The sequence below is a fragment of the Abramis brama genome, assembly GCF_963993115.1.
Source record: "Abramis brama genome assembly, chromosome: 14".
Lineage (NCBI taxonomy): Eukaryota > Metazoa > Chordata > Actinopteri > Cypriniformes > Leuciscidae > Abramis > Abramis brama.
In genome coordinates, this window is record NC_139976.1 from 37729124 (window position 1) to 37749787 (window position 20664).

General features: G+C 38.3%; 2 protein-coding genes across 6 annotated transcripts in view; both read left to right on the plus strand.

Moving 5' to 3' along the window:
• spag9b (sperm associated antigen 9b) overlaps positions 1-20664 on the plus strand; it is a 96408-nt gene that overhangs the window by 37031 nt on the left and 38713 nt on the right. For all 5 annotated transcript variants that reach the window (XM_084134605.1, XM_084134606.1, XM_084134602.1 and 2 more), the window contains exon 5: positions 14631-14781. In XM_084134605.1, the coding sequence (XP_083990731.1) occupies positions 14631-14781 (151 nt within the window). The remainder of the gene's footprint in view (positions 1-14630; positions 14782-20664) is intronic.
• LOC311095809 (E3 SUMO-protein ligase ZBED1-like) lies at positions 740-3422 on the plus strand. The gene is made up of 2 exons (XM_084134614.1): positions 740-2770; positions 2975-3422. The coding sequence occupies exon 1, from the start codon at positions 1149-1151 to the stop codon at positions 2760-2762; it is 1614 nt and encodes a 537-aa protein (XP_083990740.1). The 5' UTR covers positions 740-1148; the 3' UTR covers positions 2763-2770; positions 2975-3422.

Consider the following 20664-nt stretch of genomic DNA (forward strand, 5'->3'; position numbering starts at 1 on the left):
GGCCACTGTCCTGCACAGTTTAGCTCCAACCCTGATCAATGTCTTCAGGATCACTAGAAACTCACAGCTAGGTGTGTTTGATCAGGGTTGGAGCTAAACTGTGCAGGACAGTGGCCCTCCAGGACCGAGTTTGAGAATCCCTGCTTTAAAGGGATATTTCACCGCTGGAAAGATGAATGTGTATTTAAATTGGGTAATTTATGTAGTAGAAATGTGAAATTATTTTAGAAGCTGGTGCCTTCTAGACTGAGAAAAGCCAGAAAATGTAGTTTTGGCTCATGTGGATGAAAGACTACAACTCCCAGAATGCACTTGCTTCGCTGCCCTACGAGGCCACGCCCAAGCCACGCCTCCCGGTTACAGAGGGCAGTGTCGGGAGAAATGATACAGCTAGGCTACTAGTCGACTCGAAACTGAAAGACGGTGTTTTATGGTGAGCTCCCCCTATGGGCGGGTTGAAGACATGCGGGACGAGCTCCTCCTACTGGCTGGAGTCTCTCGCCTCTGGACAGAAGAGCCTTTGATGACGATAAATGACGATTTTTGTGTCATCAGAGGTTTCTTTCCAGACACACAATACAGAAATCTCTGGTCTCAGGTAGGGCTGCCCCCAAATAGTCGACTAAAGGTTAGTCGATATGAAGAGGGCTTGGTCGAATACATTTTCATTAGTCGGTTAGTCGCAAAAAAAATCACGTGACAAAATTACGCAATCAGAGGCTGCGCAGTCAGTGTATGATATGACATCAAAGCAACGAGAGATCAACGAGATCTCGTGCCTCGCGGTATACCAAAGCGCACTTGTGGGAGAGGTGTCTGGCTGATGCTAATAATTATGTCAGGAAAAAAGTCCAAAGTGTGGGATCATTTTGAAAAGTCGAAGGACGACCCTAAAAAGGCTGTTTGTAAACTCTGCAGGCAAACATTTGCCTATCACTCGTCAACATCGAATATGTCTTATCATTTAAAACATGTAAGTAGTAACGTTAACCACCACATGGCCCCTCGTTTAAACAAAAAGGATATAAACACATTTGCGCTGTTAAGTTAAATCATATTCATGGTTTTTGACATGCATTTGTCTCTAGGCTCATCCACAATATAGCAGCGATGATGTGGCGTCGTGCGCTTCGACTTCGCAGTCAACAATGATGCAGCAGAGATTAGTTTTGAGACCCCCTCTAAGTGAGAAAAGAAAGCGAGAAATCACAGAGAAAATTGTCGATTTCATTGCGCTTGATATGAGACCAATCAACGTTGTCCGTGGTGACGGGTTCAAAGAAATGTTTGAATTCCTCGAACCAGGCTACACCATTCCCAAACGCGACACAATAATGCATGGCTTAACAAGCAAGTTCAACACGACTAAAGAAATTCTTGTTAAGAAAATACAGAGTTGTACAGCAGTCAGCTTTACAACAGACACATGGACCTCTATCAAGAGTGAGGGTTACATGACCGTTACTGCACACTTCATGTCTGAAGATTGGCAACTACATTCTTTTGTGTTGGAAACAAAAGTGCTGGAGGAGAGCCACACAGCTACCAACATAAAAGAGCGACTCAGTGAAGTGATGGAAGAATTTAAAATACCTGGAGAAAAGAGGGTAGCAGTCGTACATGACAATGCCGCTAATATGGTGTTGTGCACAGAACTGATTTCTGATGATCCATCCTGGGGTAATGCGAAGGGCGTCCGTTGTGCGGGGCACACGTTACAGTTATGCATAAACGCGGCTCTTAAAACTGACCCCATATGTCGATGCATCGCTGCTGCTAGACGCCTTGTGGGGCATTTCAAGAAAAGTACCAAGGCTACAACAGCTCTGACTCATAAACAGAAGCAGCAGAATGTTGTAGAACACAAACTTATCCAAGATGTCTCCACAAGATGGAACTCCACATACTTCATGCTGGAGAGACTCTTGGAACAGAGATGGCCGGTTACAGCTGTGCTGTCAGACCCTGAAATTACCAAACGGTCTGAACGAGGTCTAGATCTCACAACAGCACATTGGCTGATAGCGGAGGACACGGTCGCAGTGCTAAAGCCTATGATCACTCTCACTGAGCTGCTTTCTCAGGATTTAAACGCATCCCTATCTGCCACACTGCCCATGTTAATAAACATGAAGAGACGCCATTTGGTGCTGCGCAACGAAGACAGTCCCACCACAAAAGCACTAAAGACAGAACTAGCAAAAGAAATTGACACGAGATGGCAACTGACGGAAAATATCGCGACCAGCATTTATATACAAGCTGCTGTCTTAGACCCACGTTTTAAGAGCTTGTCATTCTTTGACCAACACGAACGAGAAGATGCGTACTCCACAGTGTCGGATCTGGCAGAAAGTTTATCTACAGAAGCTGCGCCAGAAAGTGATCATGACAGCATTAGCCCTGCAGAGGAGGGTGAGCCCGAACCGAAAAAGAAAAAGCAGGCCGAGATATCCATGCTGATGGCCATTGATGAGGAGGAGCATGCAGAAGAGAAGGATGAACTAAAAATGTACTTGTCAGATAAAACAAAGGTTGATTCGGGACCATTGGCATGGTGGCAAAAAAATGAACATCGATATCCAAAGCTCGCTAAAGCAGCTAAACGCCTCCACTGTATCCCTTCCACATCCACTCCATCAGAGCGCATCTTTTCAAAGGCCGGCTTCATTGTGAACAAGTCGAGAAGCTCCCTTCTTCCCAACAATGTGGACAAGCTGGTGTTCCTCTCACATAATATGAAAAAAATAAAATCGAATTGAAAGCTTAGGTAAGAATGCTTAATTTCCTTTTTGTAGTGTTTCTGTTTGTTATCCGTTAGGCTATATTAAAAAAAAAAACGGGTATTTTTATAACAGGTAGGCTATACAAATAAATAAATACATATTTTTATTTATTCGTTTTTATAAAATGCAGAAGTTGTTTTTTATTCTGTAAGAAAAATTAGTCTGATGTTTGCAATTTGTTGTTTCAGGTCAAGACTCATCCGTCGTCTTAATGGCAGTTTGCGGCTTTGCTCTGATATTTTTGATTATTATTTGTTCCACATTTTGTCTTAAATATAGTTGTTCTAAACAATTTAATCAAATACTTAGGCTGTTGATTTGTTTGCCGCCTTCTTTTTTATTCTAAGTTTTGGCGTTGTGCGATGTGCCGTGCATTTATTAAATTTTCCTTTTGAACAATATAAAAATTATATTCATTTTCCACTGTATTTTTTTTATACCAAACAGCGTTTTTGCTACAGTATTTATTTGTTTTGTTTTTTTTTGCCTTGTTTTGTACTAGGGCCTAAGTTACTAATAAGTTTAATTTATTTTAAAGAACAAATTTTATTTTATTTTATTCAAAACTGTTTTTTTTTTTTTTTTTGACATGTAACTGTTACAGTTTGTATTTTTGATAATAAATTATTAAAATGCACAGGCAGTCTGATTGCTGTTTTTGTTATAATTAGCCTATAACGTTCCGGCCACTGATTTTTGTGTCCGTAAGCGCTGTATACTTTAAACGCTTTACTATTCTGTTTTAAGCGCTTAATTTTCATTTTGAACGCGCTAATATCATGCTTTAGCATTTTCTGTCATATGGAAGTGTTAAACTTCAACTTGGACTATACCTTTCCTTGTATATACGCAAGTTTTTATATTAATATCATAAATGAACGATTATTCGACTAATCGCTAAAATGCAGGAGTGTTAGTCGAATAGGAATATCTTTAGTCGGGGGCAGCCCTAGTCTCAGGGGGACATGAGGGAGGGAAGCACGGTCATGCGAAAATACCACCGGGTTTCTACTGATACAAAGCTTAATGCTAATCGGTGAAGGATCCCTTTCAGCTGAAGTGACATCGAATACTTTCCTCAGTGCATAACTTGCATTTTCACGGACATATTCTCCATCTGTAAATGTTAGAAAGTCAAGCAAATATTTCCATTTTTCTGTCAGGAGTGGACGAGCTTCTGCAGGCTAAACTTCCGTGAACGAGCGCCGAACAGACGGAGCGCAATAATTCTGACTAAAATATACATTAACACTAAAATATAAATATATTTTGCTAAAATATCTGTTGTTGTTGGTGAACATGTGCTAGGCCTATTGAATTCCAAACCTACTAGTGTATTTTTATGATAGCAGTTTTGTTTTTATTTATTTTCATTTCTAGTTTAGTGAATTTAACGTCGTCTTAAAAAGCAGTATTTTGTTTTTAAGATTGTAATGATACAATGTTACAATGTAATGTGATTTGACTTTTTTACACATAATAGATACTTCAAGGTTACATTCACTATGTTTGTGTTCATAGCCTTCAATATGAACATTGAAGGAGAATATTGATCAGGATATGAAAAAACAAATTTTTTTTTTTAAATAAATACATAAATTCAGATCTTTTTTTTAAATTCAAATAGAAAAAAATGTAAATACTGAGATTATACCACATTGCCATTTAGCCCAAAAATACAGATTTATTGGGCTATAGCCTATTGCCCAACCCTATACCTTACGGCATGCTTTAAATGCTGAATTTTTCATTTTTAGCTGAGCAATAATACATTATCACTGTTAAATGGTTATTTAACAATTAGCCTATATTCAGTCCTGCATTAATAATTCAGTTTGTTTGTGCACCTTGTCAAAAATCACCTTGTGTTTATGTAAAGTTCTTTGACATTAGTGGAGTATTTTAACATATATTTCCACTCCTTTGCAGTTAAATTATACTTTTTTTTTTTTTTTTTGTCATTTAAAACAAAAACTTTTGACTTTTTGACTGTTTTTGGGAGTTTGATATGTGCATTACAGCTGATACACACATACTTTGAAAAATAATTCTAATTTTGTGAGGGAGAGAAAAACTGCATCACTTTTTTTCCAAATCAACTTATTTTTCTTTTTAAGATGCAGGAGTGTGTTATTAATAATTTTCACTTTAATATTCATGCCAGTTCCATTTCTGTTCCCCATCAGTCTGCTTTGATTCTGCGTTTAAATAACCCATGTGAGGTCTCCCACATGCAACCGCTGTGAGCATCTCCTAATGTAGGTCGTGTGTGTGTGTGTGTGTGTGTGTGTGTGTGTGTGTGAGATAGAGGGATTGAGAGAGAGAGAATCGTCTGGTGGATGTTTATGAAGACAGAAGCATGAGACGGCTTCTGTAATAGACTGACAGCATGAAAACTGAAGCAGATTCTCATATAATAAACATATTTCAAGCAGAAAGTGTGGATTAGTTTCTACAAGGGCTTCAGCGATGGCCGGCTCTAGTCATGCTTGGGATTATTTTTGCATGGCTTTTTATTTAACATTTTAATATCAAGGATCTAGAGCTGCATTAACTCATTAAATAATGCGATATTCGATATGCAATACAATAATGCTTAAAGTGTGTAAAATAAACTTAAATTATCTTTAACATATATTTAAAATTATATAACCTGCATACGTGTTTCACATTCTTTTTGTGACTAGAAAACATCCCTGAACTTCTGCCAGTGAACATCAGTGTTTTACTGTATATCAGAAGTGTTATTGTAACATCAGTGTAAACCTCGGGGTTCAGGTTATCCTACATTAGAGTTATTTAACAACAGAAGCTGAATAATCAAGTGTAAAAATAAACACTGCTTAGTTTTCACTGTATGAATTAAATATATCCTGATTCTTATTAAAGCTACTAAAGTTATTCAGCCGAGAGCAGCGAGGGATTTACTCTGTCTTTTGTTCATGACTCCAGTTATTGCAGGCCGTTGCGATATACATATCACGATATATACATTTGCGATATTTAGATCATTTATCTGATATATAATCTGATATAGGCGGGCAGAGGCGAGATGACGACAGCGCTGTGACGTCGAAGTCATTAGTAAACATTGCAAGATGGCTCTGGATGAACACCAGCTGTTTGAAACGGCTTTGGCCGCTACAGTGATCGAGTTAGACTCGGCTTTTCATCTAAAACAGGAACAGAAGACGCCGCTCGAATCCTTCCTTTGCAAGAAGGACATTTTTGTACGGCAAGAGTCTAATCTACCAGTTAGCTCTAAATCTTAATCTTTCAGATTTAGGTCTGGATTTCCAGGCTAAGCTCTGTATGGACTGGCAACAAAATATGTTTCTGAACTTATACATTTTAGTTGCTCACAGAGATCTCTGAGATCCCAAAATCAGCTGCTCCTTGAAATTCCTCAATCATGCTAAAAACTAAAGGAGGTCGTGCTTCCTCAGTCGCTGCTCCTAAGATGTGGAAGGGGTCACCAGTGTTCATCAGATCCTCTACTTCTGTAACCCTGTTTAAAACTCGTCTTAAGACATATCTGTTTGATGAGGCCTTTGCTACTTTGTAAGGACCGTTAGGCTTTGATTTTATGTATTATTATTATTTTTCATTTTTATATTGTATTATTTTTTTATTTGTATTTTAAAGTAAAGTTGATAATTCCACGAATAATGCAATTGCAGATTTCGGACAAAGAGGAAAAACTACGGACTGCAGCTTTAAAGTTGTATTAAAGTTTTAGTCGATTTTTTTATTAGTTATAATTTTTTTGTGATTTCTGTAGTTTTTACTAATTTTATTTCAGTTTTAGTTTTTTTAGGACATCAAGTTAAAGTAAATGAAAATGAGAATTGTTGCTTTGGTAACTAGCTGAAATAAAGTTTTAAAGTTTTTATTTCAGTTAAAGTTTATTTTATTTCAAGAAATGAAAATATAGTTTTTATTAATTTAATGGTATTATGTTTTTCAGTTTTAATTTTATTTATTTTACTACATCAAGTTAAACCAAATGACAATGAGAAGTGTTGTTATGGCAACTAGCTGATGGAAACCGGAAAATGCATAGAGAATTAGCGCGTAAGTAACAGAGCGGTTCATTAATCAGCCGCGCGGAGGGAAAACAACACGCTAGGAAGGACAGCTGCTGCAAAGCCGGTCGTGTGTGTGTGTGTGGAGTGGATGATGTCACAGCACAGCAGTTAGAGGCTGCAGAGCTCTCTCTCTCTCTCTCTCTCTCACACACACACACACACACACACGCAGACAGATTCTCGTGTCGATGGGATTGCTGTGGCGTATCGGGGGCCGGCGCGCGGCCCGTAGCGCGTGTTGTCAGACATGAGTCCGGGTTTCGTGCTGCTGTTCGTCTTTGGCTTCGTGGGGGGGGCGGTGGTCATCAACTCTGCTGTTCTCGTCTCTCTCTCTGTTCTCCTGCTCGTGCATTACTCCGTCTCTAACCGGCTGCCCGCCATCACACACTCCCTGCCCCGGATCAGCAGGTACGCAGACACACACACACCGGCGCTTTTAGCATAGTTCTTCTGTTTCACAGGCTGTGTCGCATCACAAGAGTTTAGATGCCTCAGAAACATGATCTTGCGCAGGCGATCAGGGACCCTCAATTCTAGAGCTGGGTATTGACACAAATTTCACAATTCGATTCGATTCACAAGCTTGCAATTCGATTCCATTTCGATTCAGTATTGATTATTTTGGATATCAGGTACAATACATGGCAAAAACAAAATCTCTGAACTAATGCTGTAAACTATGGGAGTCAGTGGTAGCCTACAGGCTTCATTAGCCTACTATACTATTGAAGGTACAAATTAACTGATTTGTATACAAACACTTACATTACACTTTTATTTATTTTTATTATAATAAAGTTATATGAAATATAAACATTTAAATGGTGGCTGTCATAAAAACCTGCCAGATTTATTCAAACATGCATTCAAAATTGAAGAACATTAAAAATTATAATGAATATGTAATATGGTGCATATATTTAGTAAAATGCTCCTCTCTAGAGTTAATTTTTCTCTCTGACTGGCGAGTTTATGGTCACATGGTTTTTCTGAGGTAAATGTGACGTTACATGACATTGTTTACAAGCTGATTTACTGACGTCTTTCCACGGTTGAAACACTGATTGAGCGACTCCATGTCACATGATACGGACTTCGATAAGTTGTACTCTACCTTTAACACACTTTCAGACGCTCATTCGTGTTTATCTCGCGCTGTAACTGGTGTTATTAAGCCGGAAGAGAAGATCATGTGCTTCTCTAGAGCTGAGCCAGAGCGATCTCAGGCCACAGCGACAAAACGGCAATTATGTTTTTGAATTTCGTAAGAAAATGGACGCAATTTGAAATCTGAGACTTTGTTTAATATCAATAGTAACAAAGCACAAAGATTACTGCGATTTATTGGATGGGATGCGCTACAATGTTCCATTCATTCATCAACTGAAAACAGGATGACTAATCGATTCTTGGGATTTAAGAATCGATATTGGTTCGTAAAAATAAGAATCGATTAAAATCGAGAAATCGATATTTTTTTTACCCAGCCCTACTAAATACTAACATTTTAAATGCAGCTATTTTTGTTTAAAGACTCAATTTATACTGTAAAAAGAAATGTGATAAGGAAAATGCACGAGATATCGGCCACCATATCGGTATCGGCCGATATATGATAATTTTATATGTGATTGCTATAGGCCCGATAAGAAAATTTGGCCGATATATTAAATAATAGTGATAAATTATGTATTATTTCCTTCAGCTGAGACACTTCAGATGCCACTGTTCGACTGGATGATTGGAATCACTTTGAAAAGGAAAATAGAGTTTGTCATATCGGTTACATAAAATTATAATGAGAACCTTATAATTGTGTGTTTTGGACGTGGCACGTTTTAATGGTGAAACTTTTGTTTTTGTAATCAGGCTCTCAAAAATTATATAAAAATTAGATTTAGATTTATCAGCCGATATATCGGTTATCGGCTCTCAAATAACGAATTATCGGTATCGGCCAAAATTTTTATATTGGTGCATCCCTAATGAAAATATTTACTTTCTATTATGCCACATTGCATTTTTTTCTTCTCACTATAGTACTTTACCGTTAGATAGATTTATTATTTATTTTAATCAAATGTATTAATTTGTTTTTGTTGTTCTAAACTTTTCCACAGACCCCAGTTTGAAAACCTCTTGCATTATTGGACTTTGCTTCTCTTGATCTTAAGCCTCTATTTTCCCTCTATTTCTGTCTGTGTACGTGCATGATTTTCCTCCGTTACTCGGGTTACTATTGTTCATCATGTGTGCGTTAGCTCTTCGAGAGAACCGTTAGCATGAGCAGTGTTGTGCTGCGGTTGAGTTCATTTCTCCTGCCAACATTTGTACTGGATCCCTTCTCACTCAACAGGCTTATTGTTCATTATGGCTTCAGTTTGTTCAGTCTTCTGCTCATTCTTGCACTAGAGCTGCAGTTGAACACCTGATATTGTTGGATGCTTTGAAGAGCTTTCTGTTCTTTTACTCCAAGATGTTAAACTGGTTTCAGGGTTTTAGTGTCGCATGTTCAGGTAATTATAATAGTAAAGTTGTCTGAAATGGAGCTGTTCACCCAAAGCTGATATTTTCACACATATCATGCATTATGTAGAGAGTTCAAGGTTGAATTTCATGAGCCTATCAAATCTAAGAATTAATATTTGCGTAAAGATGATGAAAAATATACTAGTAGAACTACCATTCAAACGTTTTGGATCAGTAAGAAATTAATACTTTTATTGAGCAAGGATGCATTAAATTAATCAAAAATTACAGTTTATAATGTTACAAAATATTCTATTTTAAGTAAACGCTGTTCTTTTGCATGAATCCTTTCAAAAACATTTTAAAAAATCTTACCGATCTCAAACTTTTGAACTCTGTTGTGTTTTTTAGATGATTTGGGAGGTCAGGATTTGCTTAATTTCAATACAAAAATCACAAATAAGGCTTCCAAAAATAAGCTTAATTTTATCTCTGTACAAAATGTTTATTTTACTCTTATTAATGGTAATTCTGGAAAAGTTGACAGGAGACTTCTTATAAGCCAAGCTAAAAGCTATTATATGCATTGTATAATAAATATAATTGGAGCAAAATGGATAAAAAATGTAATTTGATACTCATCAAATGCCTATTTCTGACTGTGTTCTATATTATCATAACCAGTGAACTTCAGTAGATGATATTTATTGATTAAATCTGATTTAATTGCTTTTAAACCTCTAACTGATCCTGGTTAATCTCAAGGCCGAGAAATGAAATACTCACTTTTTATGCGTTGATAAAAGGGAAACTGTGCTTACTTCTGAACTATTTCTATTTTTCATCTAGTTTTTTTTGTATAATTTAGTTGAAGACAACTGGACTTGGCTTGTTCTTGCAATCCAAACACTATATTAGTTGCTTTTGAACAATTTCTATTGGTGTAATTTTCATTCTGCTTTTATTAATGATTTGGAACAGAAACTTCCAGTGCTGTAATAGAGCTTTCCATGAATTGAACTTTGGACCTGAAGTTTCTCAACTCTGTTAAATCATGACCTTTACTGTGCGATTGACACTACGTGTTATGTGACGTGTGTGTGTGTGTGTGTGTGTGTGTGTGATTACAGCACTGGTATTGACGTACACGTCAGATAGAGATCCAACACAACACATGCAAGCCTCACTGCATTGATTTACTCCCTTTTGTTTTTTACTTAAAAATTGGCAAGAAATCAAAATTGACCCTATTTACTTTGATAGTGCACATTAGTGTTGTGGTGAACAGTCCACCCGTGCAAGTTAAGTCATCACAAAAAAAGTCAATATTTGTCTTTAATCAAAATAACTGGACTAACCAGCAGACCAATCACATCGCGATCATTGTTTTATTAAAAAAGAAGACATGCACATTAACTATGATGGAAATTTACTGGCATTTACTGAATAAATCAACAACCGAGGCTGTGATTGGATAACTGGAGTAAGCAGTGGACCAATGGCGTCGCAGCGTCTCAAATGTTGGTTTGGTGTTTCTGAAAGTCGAAGTGTGTGATCAGAATGATTTGGTTTAATTCCCTCCAGAAGCGTCTCTCACACGAGTGTGTTCCCGAACACCAGCATCCGAACGCTAGAGAACACGACAGGGTTTACTGTGTTTCGTCTGACGCTCCGAGACACACTCATTTATGATGGAGGGAAAAAGTGCCTTTATTACAGATATTTTTCTTGGCAATTTCCCAGGAAGTGATGATTCTGTTCTCATAGGATTGAAACGCTGCTTTATTTGCAAATGTTTATGCCATAAGTGCATAGTTAAACTCTCAACTTTGAGGAGCACTGGACTTTGCATTATCACTTCCTCAAATTTGGTTCTTGTTTCCAAACCGTACTTTACCTTTTCTTTACTGTACAGTTTGAGCTGAATAGAGTGAATCCTGCTCACGTGAGCAGATCCGCTGTGTTCCCGACAGAATGTGCCGTCAGCAGGTTCAGTCTGAATGCAGATCTATGACAACAGGGACAGAGACAATCGGAGAAGACAAAAGAAATGTCTCTCCTAGAGGAGCTCTGGTGTTAGCGGTCATGCATCATGTTGCTCATGCTTCTTGCATGCAAAAACTTTGGGTTACACTTTATTTTAAGGTGTCATTGTTACAGTGTAATTATGTATTGAAGTACTGAGTAATATTAAGCAACTACATGTACTTACTATAGAGATAGGGAAGGATTAGGGTTTGGTTGAGGGTTAGTTGCATGTAATTATGCATAATTTACTGTTATTACTATGGTAAGTACATGTAACATGTAACAAGGACACTGTAAAATAAAGTGACCAAACTTTGTATGGCAGGCAAAAACATTCCATAGACATGCATTGAGACGTAAGAATCAGAAGATCTTAAAGACTATTAATACTCAGGAATATGATTGATTTCACTGCACTAACTCTATCGGTAATGGCACTATTGTCTTCTGTAGAGCTGCTTGTAGCTGAGTTGAATTAGTTTCATAATTGATGAATGCAACATTGACACTGTTATTGAACTGAATTGAATCAGCATTTAAAGGTGATGTATAGTATAGAAAAATAGGCATATAAGCTTGCAAACGCTCCTTATGTAACTCAAATATCACAAACACAGCTCGTATGGGTGCTTGTGAAGGCACGTCTCGACAGGTAAAATAGGCTACTTTCAATAAAAGGTCCAACATATTAGGAATACTTTTAGCTGTGTTGTTATGTGTCATGAGTAAGCAAGAGAGTAGACTAAAACACTCTTGAGCGAACATGTGCGTCTCGCTTATGATAAACCCATCCAAAGAATCTGAACAGGGCGCGTTCTTTGACATAACACGCCACAACTGTTTAAAGCTTTTAATGATGTTTATATGTCCATGTGGTGTTTTTAATATGCTTTATGACAAACCATGTGTAAATTCATAAGTCGACTCCATTGCTGAGTATTTTCTCCTTAAAACTGCAGTGAACCAAAGACAGTCTCAAAAACACGCTTTGAAATCGCTGGTGTTTCTGACGTCACAAACTACCTTGTAACCAATCAGATCAACGTGTGATCGTCAACCAGTGGATCTCTGAGCTGAGGGAGTGAGTGGAGGCGGGGCTCATTTGCATATTCATAGAACCGCGCATACTAAATGAGGCAAGGGTGTCGAGTTACATTCAAGATATTTAAAGGCATGAAGAATTTTTTTTTCCAAGGAAAAAACGTTTAAATATGTCATTTTAGTGATCAAAGATGAGTTTTAAAGGATAAAATTATTGACTACGGGGGGGACTTTTAATGCTGGACACACATCACACATGTTCCTGACCTGTTTAATCTCTGAAGGTCTAAATTAGGGGTGCACCGATCCGACTTTTTCAGTCCCGATACCGATACCGATGCCTGGGCTTTGTGTATCTGTCGATACCCGATACCGATCCGATACTATAGTTGAATTAATAATAAACTGTATACCTTCCACCTTATACCTTCCTTGAAGAGACTAAAGGCACCAGACTTTACTAACTAAACATAACTAAGACAAAATAACAGATGTATGTAATGTGTTGAATTCTTATTTATTTAAAAAACAATTGTGCATTCAAATCGAAAATAGAATATAATCAAACTTCTTTAAATAAATGTAAAAAAAAAAAAAATGTAGCAGTGGAAACAAAAAAACAGTGTATTGGTCAAACATACAATAGTAATCTGACAGTTTCCAAAAATTGTAAACATGTAAAAATATAAAGTGCAAAGTCCTGCAAACAGGAATTTAAAATGCAACATAGCAGCTGTACCTGAGAATAAAAAAATAAAAAGTTGGTCGAACAACAACTTGATCACACATACAAATAATAATAACCAAACATTGTAATGTAGTGCAGTGTCACACCACCATCACAAACATGACCTGTGAATGCTCACCTAATTAGCAATGGCAAATTTAAATGTCAGTTTTAATTATCATTATGTTTCATATTTTTAAAAATGAAAACAAAAAGAAGCAGGGTTGTGTTTTATATTTCGTGTTGTTATAAATATATGCAGTAAAGATAATCAATGTACGCGTTTGCCTGAACCACATTTATGTGGCCATTAATATGTTTAATTTTTTTTTTTTAAATGAAAAGAGGCAGAGTGGTGTTTTATAACATACTTCGTTTTATTGTTGGCTAAAATATACATAAAGAGATGACCGGAGTAGCCAGAGCGAGCTGAGTGACGCGATCAAGAGCGCTGCTGTTCCATTTGCAGAATAACCGGACTCGCATCCTCTCGTCCTCGGGAGTTCGTTCTCCAAAGTCGAACTTGGCAAGTCCGAACTACCAAGGACGGACGCAAGTCCGAAGTTTGCGTACTTGGTATTGAGAAACGGCCTCTGGCTCGCTCCATGTTGCTTCTAGCATGCGACACACGTGAAGCTGAATGACGTAGGTTCTGCTGCGACGACAAAAAAAAAAAAAAAACCTGGATCGGCCCGTGGATCTGTTATTTTTTCCGATCCCCGATCCAGCTATTTTATCAGTATCGCGGCCGATATCCGATCCTAATATCGGATCGGTGCACCCCTAGTCTAAATGCAGCGAGTTTGCACTTCTGTAACCGAAGCTGAATGTATTTTTCCAGGTAACACATCAGTCATGGTCCCACCGTGGCTAAACACCTTCTGGCTCCGCCTATTTACAGTAGCCACGCCCCCAAACTCTCACTATTGGTTGAACTGGGAAAAGATTGACAGAGCTGGACAATGCTCTCAATGTTTTGATGGTGTCTGGGAGGATCAGTGTTTATTAATAGTAGTAAATGAACAAAAAACTGGAAGAATGCATTTTAACATTAAAAAAAATCGTACATACTTCACCTTCAACTAAATAAATGACATCTTAAATTAGATATGTTCATAATTTACTGTTTAATATTGTGTAGCTGCTTTGAAAAGATCTGCATTGAATAAAACCCCGTACCAAAAAAATGTGACTTGATTTAACTTGCGACTTAGCAACGCCCTAGTTACCACTCCAAACCCTAGCAACACATTAGAAACTACTTCAAACACTTTACGAAATACTGGGAAAGTTGTGATGCCAATTTTACCGTAGTGGCAGCAAGTTTTCACCATAAAGCACCACTCACATTTCTATCTAGCTTAATCCAGTGCAATTCAGAAACTTGTTTCCCAATACTTGATATGAAATTGGTGTGAAAAATGTTCACATCTGAATACAGGATTGTTTCTCGCTCAAGTTTCCAATCGTATGTTTTGTGTGTGTACTCAGGAAGGAGCGACCTGTCTCTCTGGGTGTTTTCTCATTGCCGGGAAGCGATGCGATGAGCCCGGATCTGCATAGGGAATCTGTGGAGACTCCAGGGACAGACACATGGAGATATAACAGTCTCAGCCACCCTCGATCCAACACCAGCCTCAAGGTGAGAAACACACCGATTTACACATCGTTTACTTCTATTACAGCCCCAGTGTGGGAGCGAATGGAGAGAGAAATTGACCTCATTTTGCATTGTCCCCCTGTGGTGAAAATCCAGCGTTTAATGTTGTTTATGTGTCCATGTGGTGTTTTTAATGTGCTTTAAGACAAACCATGTGTAAATTCATAAGTCGACACCATTGCTGAGTATTTTCTACTTAAAACTGCAGTGAACCAAAGACAGTCTCAAAAACACGCTTTGAAATCGCTGGCGTTTCTGACGTCACAAACTACCTTGTAACTAATCAGATCAACGTGTGTTGATCAACGCATAAGTTATTTGATTAAATGAATATCTAAAAATAAGTAGCAGTTAATTTAATAGTTTGTAATCTTTAATATTATAGTAATTTACCAACTGACAAGGTCCCTCCCTGTATAGTTTACAGCTTTAAAGATAAATGGACATGTATTGTACCTTACACCGTGTCCTAACTACACGCGACGCGCGATAAAAGGTCTTTTCCATGTTAATCGAGTGTTTGTCCTAACCAGCGGCGACACGCGACGATTCTATTTTAGAAACGGTTTCTATTTTTCTGTGACGTCGCGCTTGAACAACAAACACAAAGTGTGGCGATGATAATCTCAGGTGCTGTTTATGTGCTTTATTTAATGTTAAAAGCGTGTAATGTGACTCTGAACATCATTTAGTGCTCCAGCTTTGAAGCTGTAAAAGCAACAATGGATAATTCACCTCAGATCTTCAAATTAAACACATGGAAACAAGAACGTTCAAACTGTGAACAAACAAGTCAAGTCAAGTCAAGTGTATTTGTATAGCGCTTTTCACAATACAGATTGCATCAAAGCAGCTTCACAGCATTAAACCAAAATAACACAACAAGGTTGTTTCTAGTGTAAATTTATTGATTGATAAAATTAAATTAATATCCCCAAAATATCCCCAAACAGTGTATTCTTTGACAAAGACTGTTTTAGTAACTCAGCCTAGGTATTTTAATAATGTTTAAATGGTGTAATATTTGTGAGTTTGATTATGTAGCTGCTTATCCATTTTCTTGCGAGTGCCGTCAAGATTACTCTCTGGTGCCGCGAGACTCCGCCCACACGCTGTTCTGATTGGCTGACTCCGCCCACACACTGTTCTGATTGGCTGACTCCGCCCACACACCGTTCTGATTGGCTGGCTCCGCCCACACACTGTTCTGATTGGCTGACTCCGCCCACACACCATTCTGATTGGCTGACTCCGCCCACACACTGTTCTGATTGGCTGACTCCGCCCACACGCTGTTCTGATTGGCTGACTCCGTCCACACGCTGTTCTGATTGGCTGACTCCGCCCACACGCTGTTCTGATTGGCTGACTCCGTCCACACGCTGTTCTGATTGCGCTATGAAGATCGCAAAACTCGCGAGACAATCTTCAAAGTGCACGCTTTCATTCCTCCCTAAAAGCCCAAACTTGACGTCCCGAGACGGAGTGGAACACAGAGAGTGTGAACTTTGAGCTTAAAAACACACAGAAATGTGTCAAAATGCCAGTATATTGGATCCGTGCAATCGGTCTTAAAGTGACAGCAGCCTAATATTCCTGCTCTGCTCTTTAGTAGATTTAGTAGGATTAATCTCCATTTCATTTATACAGCGAAGACTATGCAGTGTTGTTTTACATTTGATTACTTTCAGTTGATAAACACTCTTCTGTTGTTCTATTTTTAAATCAAGAATGCTATATTTGTTAAGCTCGAAGTTGTTCCTTATCGCCTTTTAAGAGAGAGAATGGAATATGTTGCATTATGTTGCTTGGCAATAAATAAAGATGTGACACTTTCTCATCTCTTAATTTTTTTATACTTAAAATACATTGTTGTTAAGATTAGTCTTTTTCGGTGATCAGAATCGGTTCTCAAATAAGACGAATCATGAAGTGTGTGTCCATACCCAGCCCTACTATAGCTTGATCATGTTGTGTCATCACCACAGCAGAGGCTGTTATCCGCTTCCCAGAAACTGAACATAGGTTTTTAGGGAACAAAGGCGATGACGACACAGTTTGTTAGTATTGAGAGAGAGAGAGAGAGAGCGCTTACCCCTCTGAAAGGAACATATGTTAAAGAAGCCCGAGCGAACACTGCCAGCGGGAAGCGAGCTCATTCTGAGTGTCTGCTGTGCCCTGCATGCTTAATCAGAGCCCTAACACGGGCCAGAATGCTTTGCTTTCTCGCTCTGGAACTTTCCCTGTCCTACAGAGATCCACGACTCTAGGCCCCTTCATACATATTCATGTTGATGAAGTAATCATTTGCCTTCAACCTCTTCCTGGCATGTTTATGTTCTCACCCCTTGAAACTAAAGACAAACAAACCACTCAACTCATGTGCACTATTTTTTTTTTTTAACATAAAGATCATTGGAATGTTGGTTACTACAAGAAAGTTCTATTTTAGTCTTTCTACTTCAAAATTTCACTTTTAATTCGATGTGTTACTTTCCATTTTAGTGCATTTTTACATGTTCATCTGTTTTTATTGTGTAATTTGAGCATTAAAAAGTTCTGCAAAGTTCCAAAGCATAAATTATTCTCTATATCAGTGTCAGTGTTTCTGAACTCCTGAAACGCCTCCACTGTAGTCTTGAGTTTCTTCCAGGAACGAACAGGTCAATATATTCCTTATTTAAATAATTAATGCGCATAATAAAGGGGCGGGGCCTGGTTGAGTTAGTCAGTAGTGTGTTAAACTGGTGGTTAAGGGGTGGGACATTTCCCAAACACATTCGAAGCGCTTGACCAATCACAACACACTGCTCCAGCCGACCAATCAGAGCACAGTGTGCTTTTCAGAAGGAGGGGCTTCATAGAGACAGGAAGTAAACAGAGCGTTACTGACAGACTGGGAAGAGAGGAGCCGCAACAATGGAGAATATGAGGAGAATAATCAACATTCAAGCAGGAAAACCTGTTCTAGTAGAGCCTGAAACAACAGCAAGACTTTGTAAAAGGGTGTAATAGATCCTCTTTAATTATTTGTGAAATTTACTATCTAGTAGGGTTGTCACTCAAATTACTAAAATTTTCACCATTTTGAGGAATGAATGTCCCAAGCAATCTGCCATTGTGATTTTGGGAAAACCCATTTTGATCGACCACTAGACGTGCCAGATCTGAATCCCCTTATTCGCATTGATTTTATCAGCAAATGATGGCATTGTAGGTTTCTAGAATAGACTGACCTTGAAGCCCGTCTCAATCTAGGCCTGATGCAGGAGTTTGTGAAGGATGCCGGTCATATTTCAGCTGTCAGTCTGATGAGGAGCCACACAACAGAGCCAAAGACTTTAGATATACCAAGAGAGTGCTCTCATATTACTAATAAATGGGAGAAAGTGCAACATGAGCCTCCAATTGACCGTTCGCAAAGACCCGCCCCCTTTAGTTGGTGCTATGTCCGACAAGCCACGCCTCTCTCTCACACACACGTTCTCACGCAGTGAAACACACATCGCGGAGCAGAGAGGACACTGACACACACTGACACACAGGACAGACCAGCTTACTTCTGATCTTAAACAAAGTCTCACCTTTCAAATTTGGTCATTTTTTAAAGAAATGTAAACAATAAATAGCGTTTTGTGTCTCTTTAATGTGTCTGACCGATCGCTCAGTTAAAGCTCCTCGTGAACCGATCATCTCTTCCTTCTAGTTCATTTACAGCATCAAATAAACATGAATGAACATCAGAAGGAATGTTGTTTTAACCGCGGAAAGACGTCAGTACACTCCGTTTTTCAAGTTCAATCCACCGACGTTAATCTACGAACTCTCCTGACTGCTTTGTCGGACAAAAATGGCAGATTCGGCGGATGGCGGATTATGATTGGTCCGATCGCCTGTCAATCAAACTCCCTGCGAAGGGTCAATGTTTAATGTGCCAGATAGTGCAGAGCTGTAGGTGCTACACCCAGACAGACACAGCCCACCGTTTGGCAGCGTATCTCTTTCTTCTGAGTTTTATGAATAATATCAATTCTGCTTCATCCCTATTACCTCATCATGACTGGACGAGTTTCTGAACGACGAATAGTTGTTGTTGATGCTTTCATTAGTCTGATATCAGAAAGTTGTGGAGGCTCAACCCTTTTTTTAATCGTTTTTATTTTCAATGCAGAGACTTTTGAAAGTCACAGTGGGTATTAGGGCTGTCAAATAAAAATAGAAATTAAGAATATTTGTTGAATAAAAAAAAACTGCACATTCAAATGCAAAAAACGTGGATTTAATTTCAATAAAAGATGCAATGCTTGATTAGGCTTATATTTGCTTATTTCGCTCGTTTGCTCCCTCTTGTGGGCATAGGAGACAACACAGTACCTTTTCCCCTCTAACATTAAGTAATGACGTGAGACTTCAAATATAATAAAAATTTTGCCAATATTTAAGAAGGAAATGTCTTCTTTTCAGCTGTTTTGACAGCCCTAGTAGATATGCATCAGGCTCTTCAGTGAATATTTGATTTCTCATTATAAGGCCAGTGAGTTTCAGAAGCACAAAGGCTCCATCAGACTCCCACTGTGGAGCGATACAGACTGGCCTTTGTGCGCTTCATGACTCTGCATTTCTCTCTATATCATCCTCCAGAGTCTCGGCTTCTGGGAGAGATGAGAAACTAGGCCATGCCTCGCTGTCAGCCTCTCCTCAGGTTAAACGCCTCTGAGGAGTGGGCACATTCTGCCATGGAAACACCAGAGAGTCGGGGAGCATCTTGCAAAGGGTTTTGTTTTGTGCGCGCTTGTGCTTTTGTTGGTTTGTGCGCATATGTCAGTGAGGGGAAAAAGCGCTTTTGAAGACTGTGCTTGTGTGAAACCTATTGTCGGTTCCTGCCACTCGCTGTGGATTAGTTGCTCTTCCATAACCGATTGATTTTAATGAGAGCTTTGGTTCTTTTTATAGAGCACCAGGTGTAGTGCTGTTTTGAAAAGGCATATTAACCCTCTGGGGTCTGGGCTGTTTTTGGGGCCCTTGAGAAGTTCTGACATGCCCTGACATTTGTACTTTTTTCAGTTGCTTATAAACATATTAATGGCAAAGGTGTAAATTCACTCTATAAAGCACAAACAGGGCTACCATAATATGTGAGCCACGTGTATGTACATGTTTTCATTTTTGAGAGAATAATGTTTATGCATGGATATTGAAAAAACTAAAAACTAACATTTCTGAAATAAGGCCACAAAACACATAGTAAATATGTGTCAATAAGACTTTTGACTAATGGATGTCCTCGCCTAGAATTTTTTCTTCAAAATTATGTGAAAATAGTCTTGCTTTATCGTTCACATAAAACCATACATTGATTTAAATTGATGTAAAACAGGTTTTGCTTGGAAAGCCAATATGCGAGGGGGGCGTGAACGAGGAGTGGTTTACACCTTAGAATACACTGTCCCACCCACTCTGCATAATGAGCCATTCACTCAGGTGTGAAACTGACTGAGCCACAATGCAAGGACAAAAGATATATTTAGAAGAAGACTTATATTGACCATTTAAGATTTTGCTTACATCTATCTTGTAAATATGTTTAGCTATTTTATTAAAAAGGTTACAATTACAACAATAATTACAATTTCAACAATATTTCAAGTGTACTCTTTCTTTGTAAAAAAAAAAGATTATAGGCCTACATTTTATCTATGTATTCATTAGTTTGAATTTAGTCAACATTGGAACAGCTAACATCTTAGTTGATGACTTATTTTTGACAAAAATAGTAATTTATATATAGAAATTGCTAAACAAAAGCTTATTTGACGTGGCAGTATATTCTACAGTAAAAACTGTACCCAAATCTAGTCAACAAGA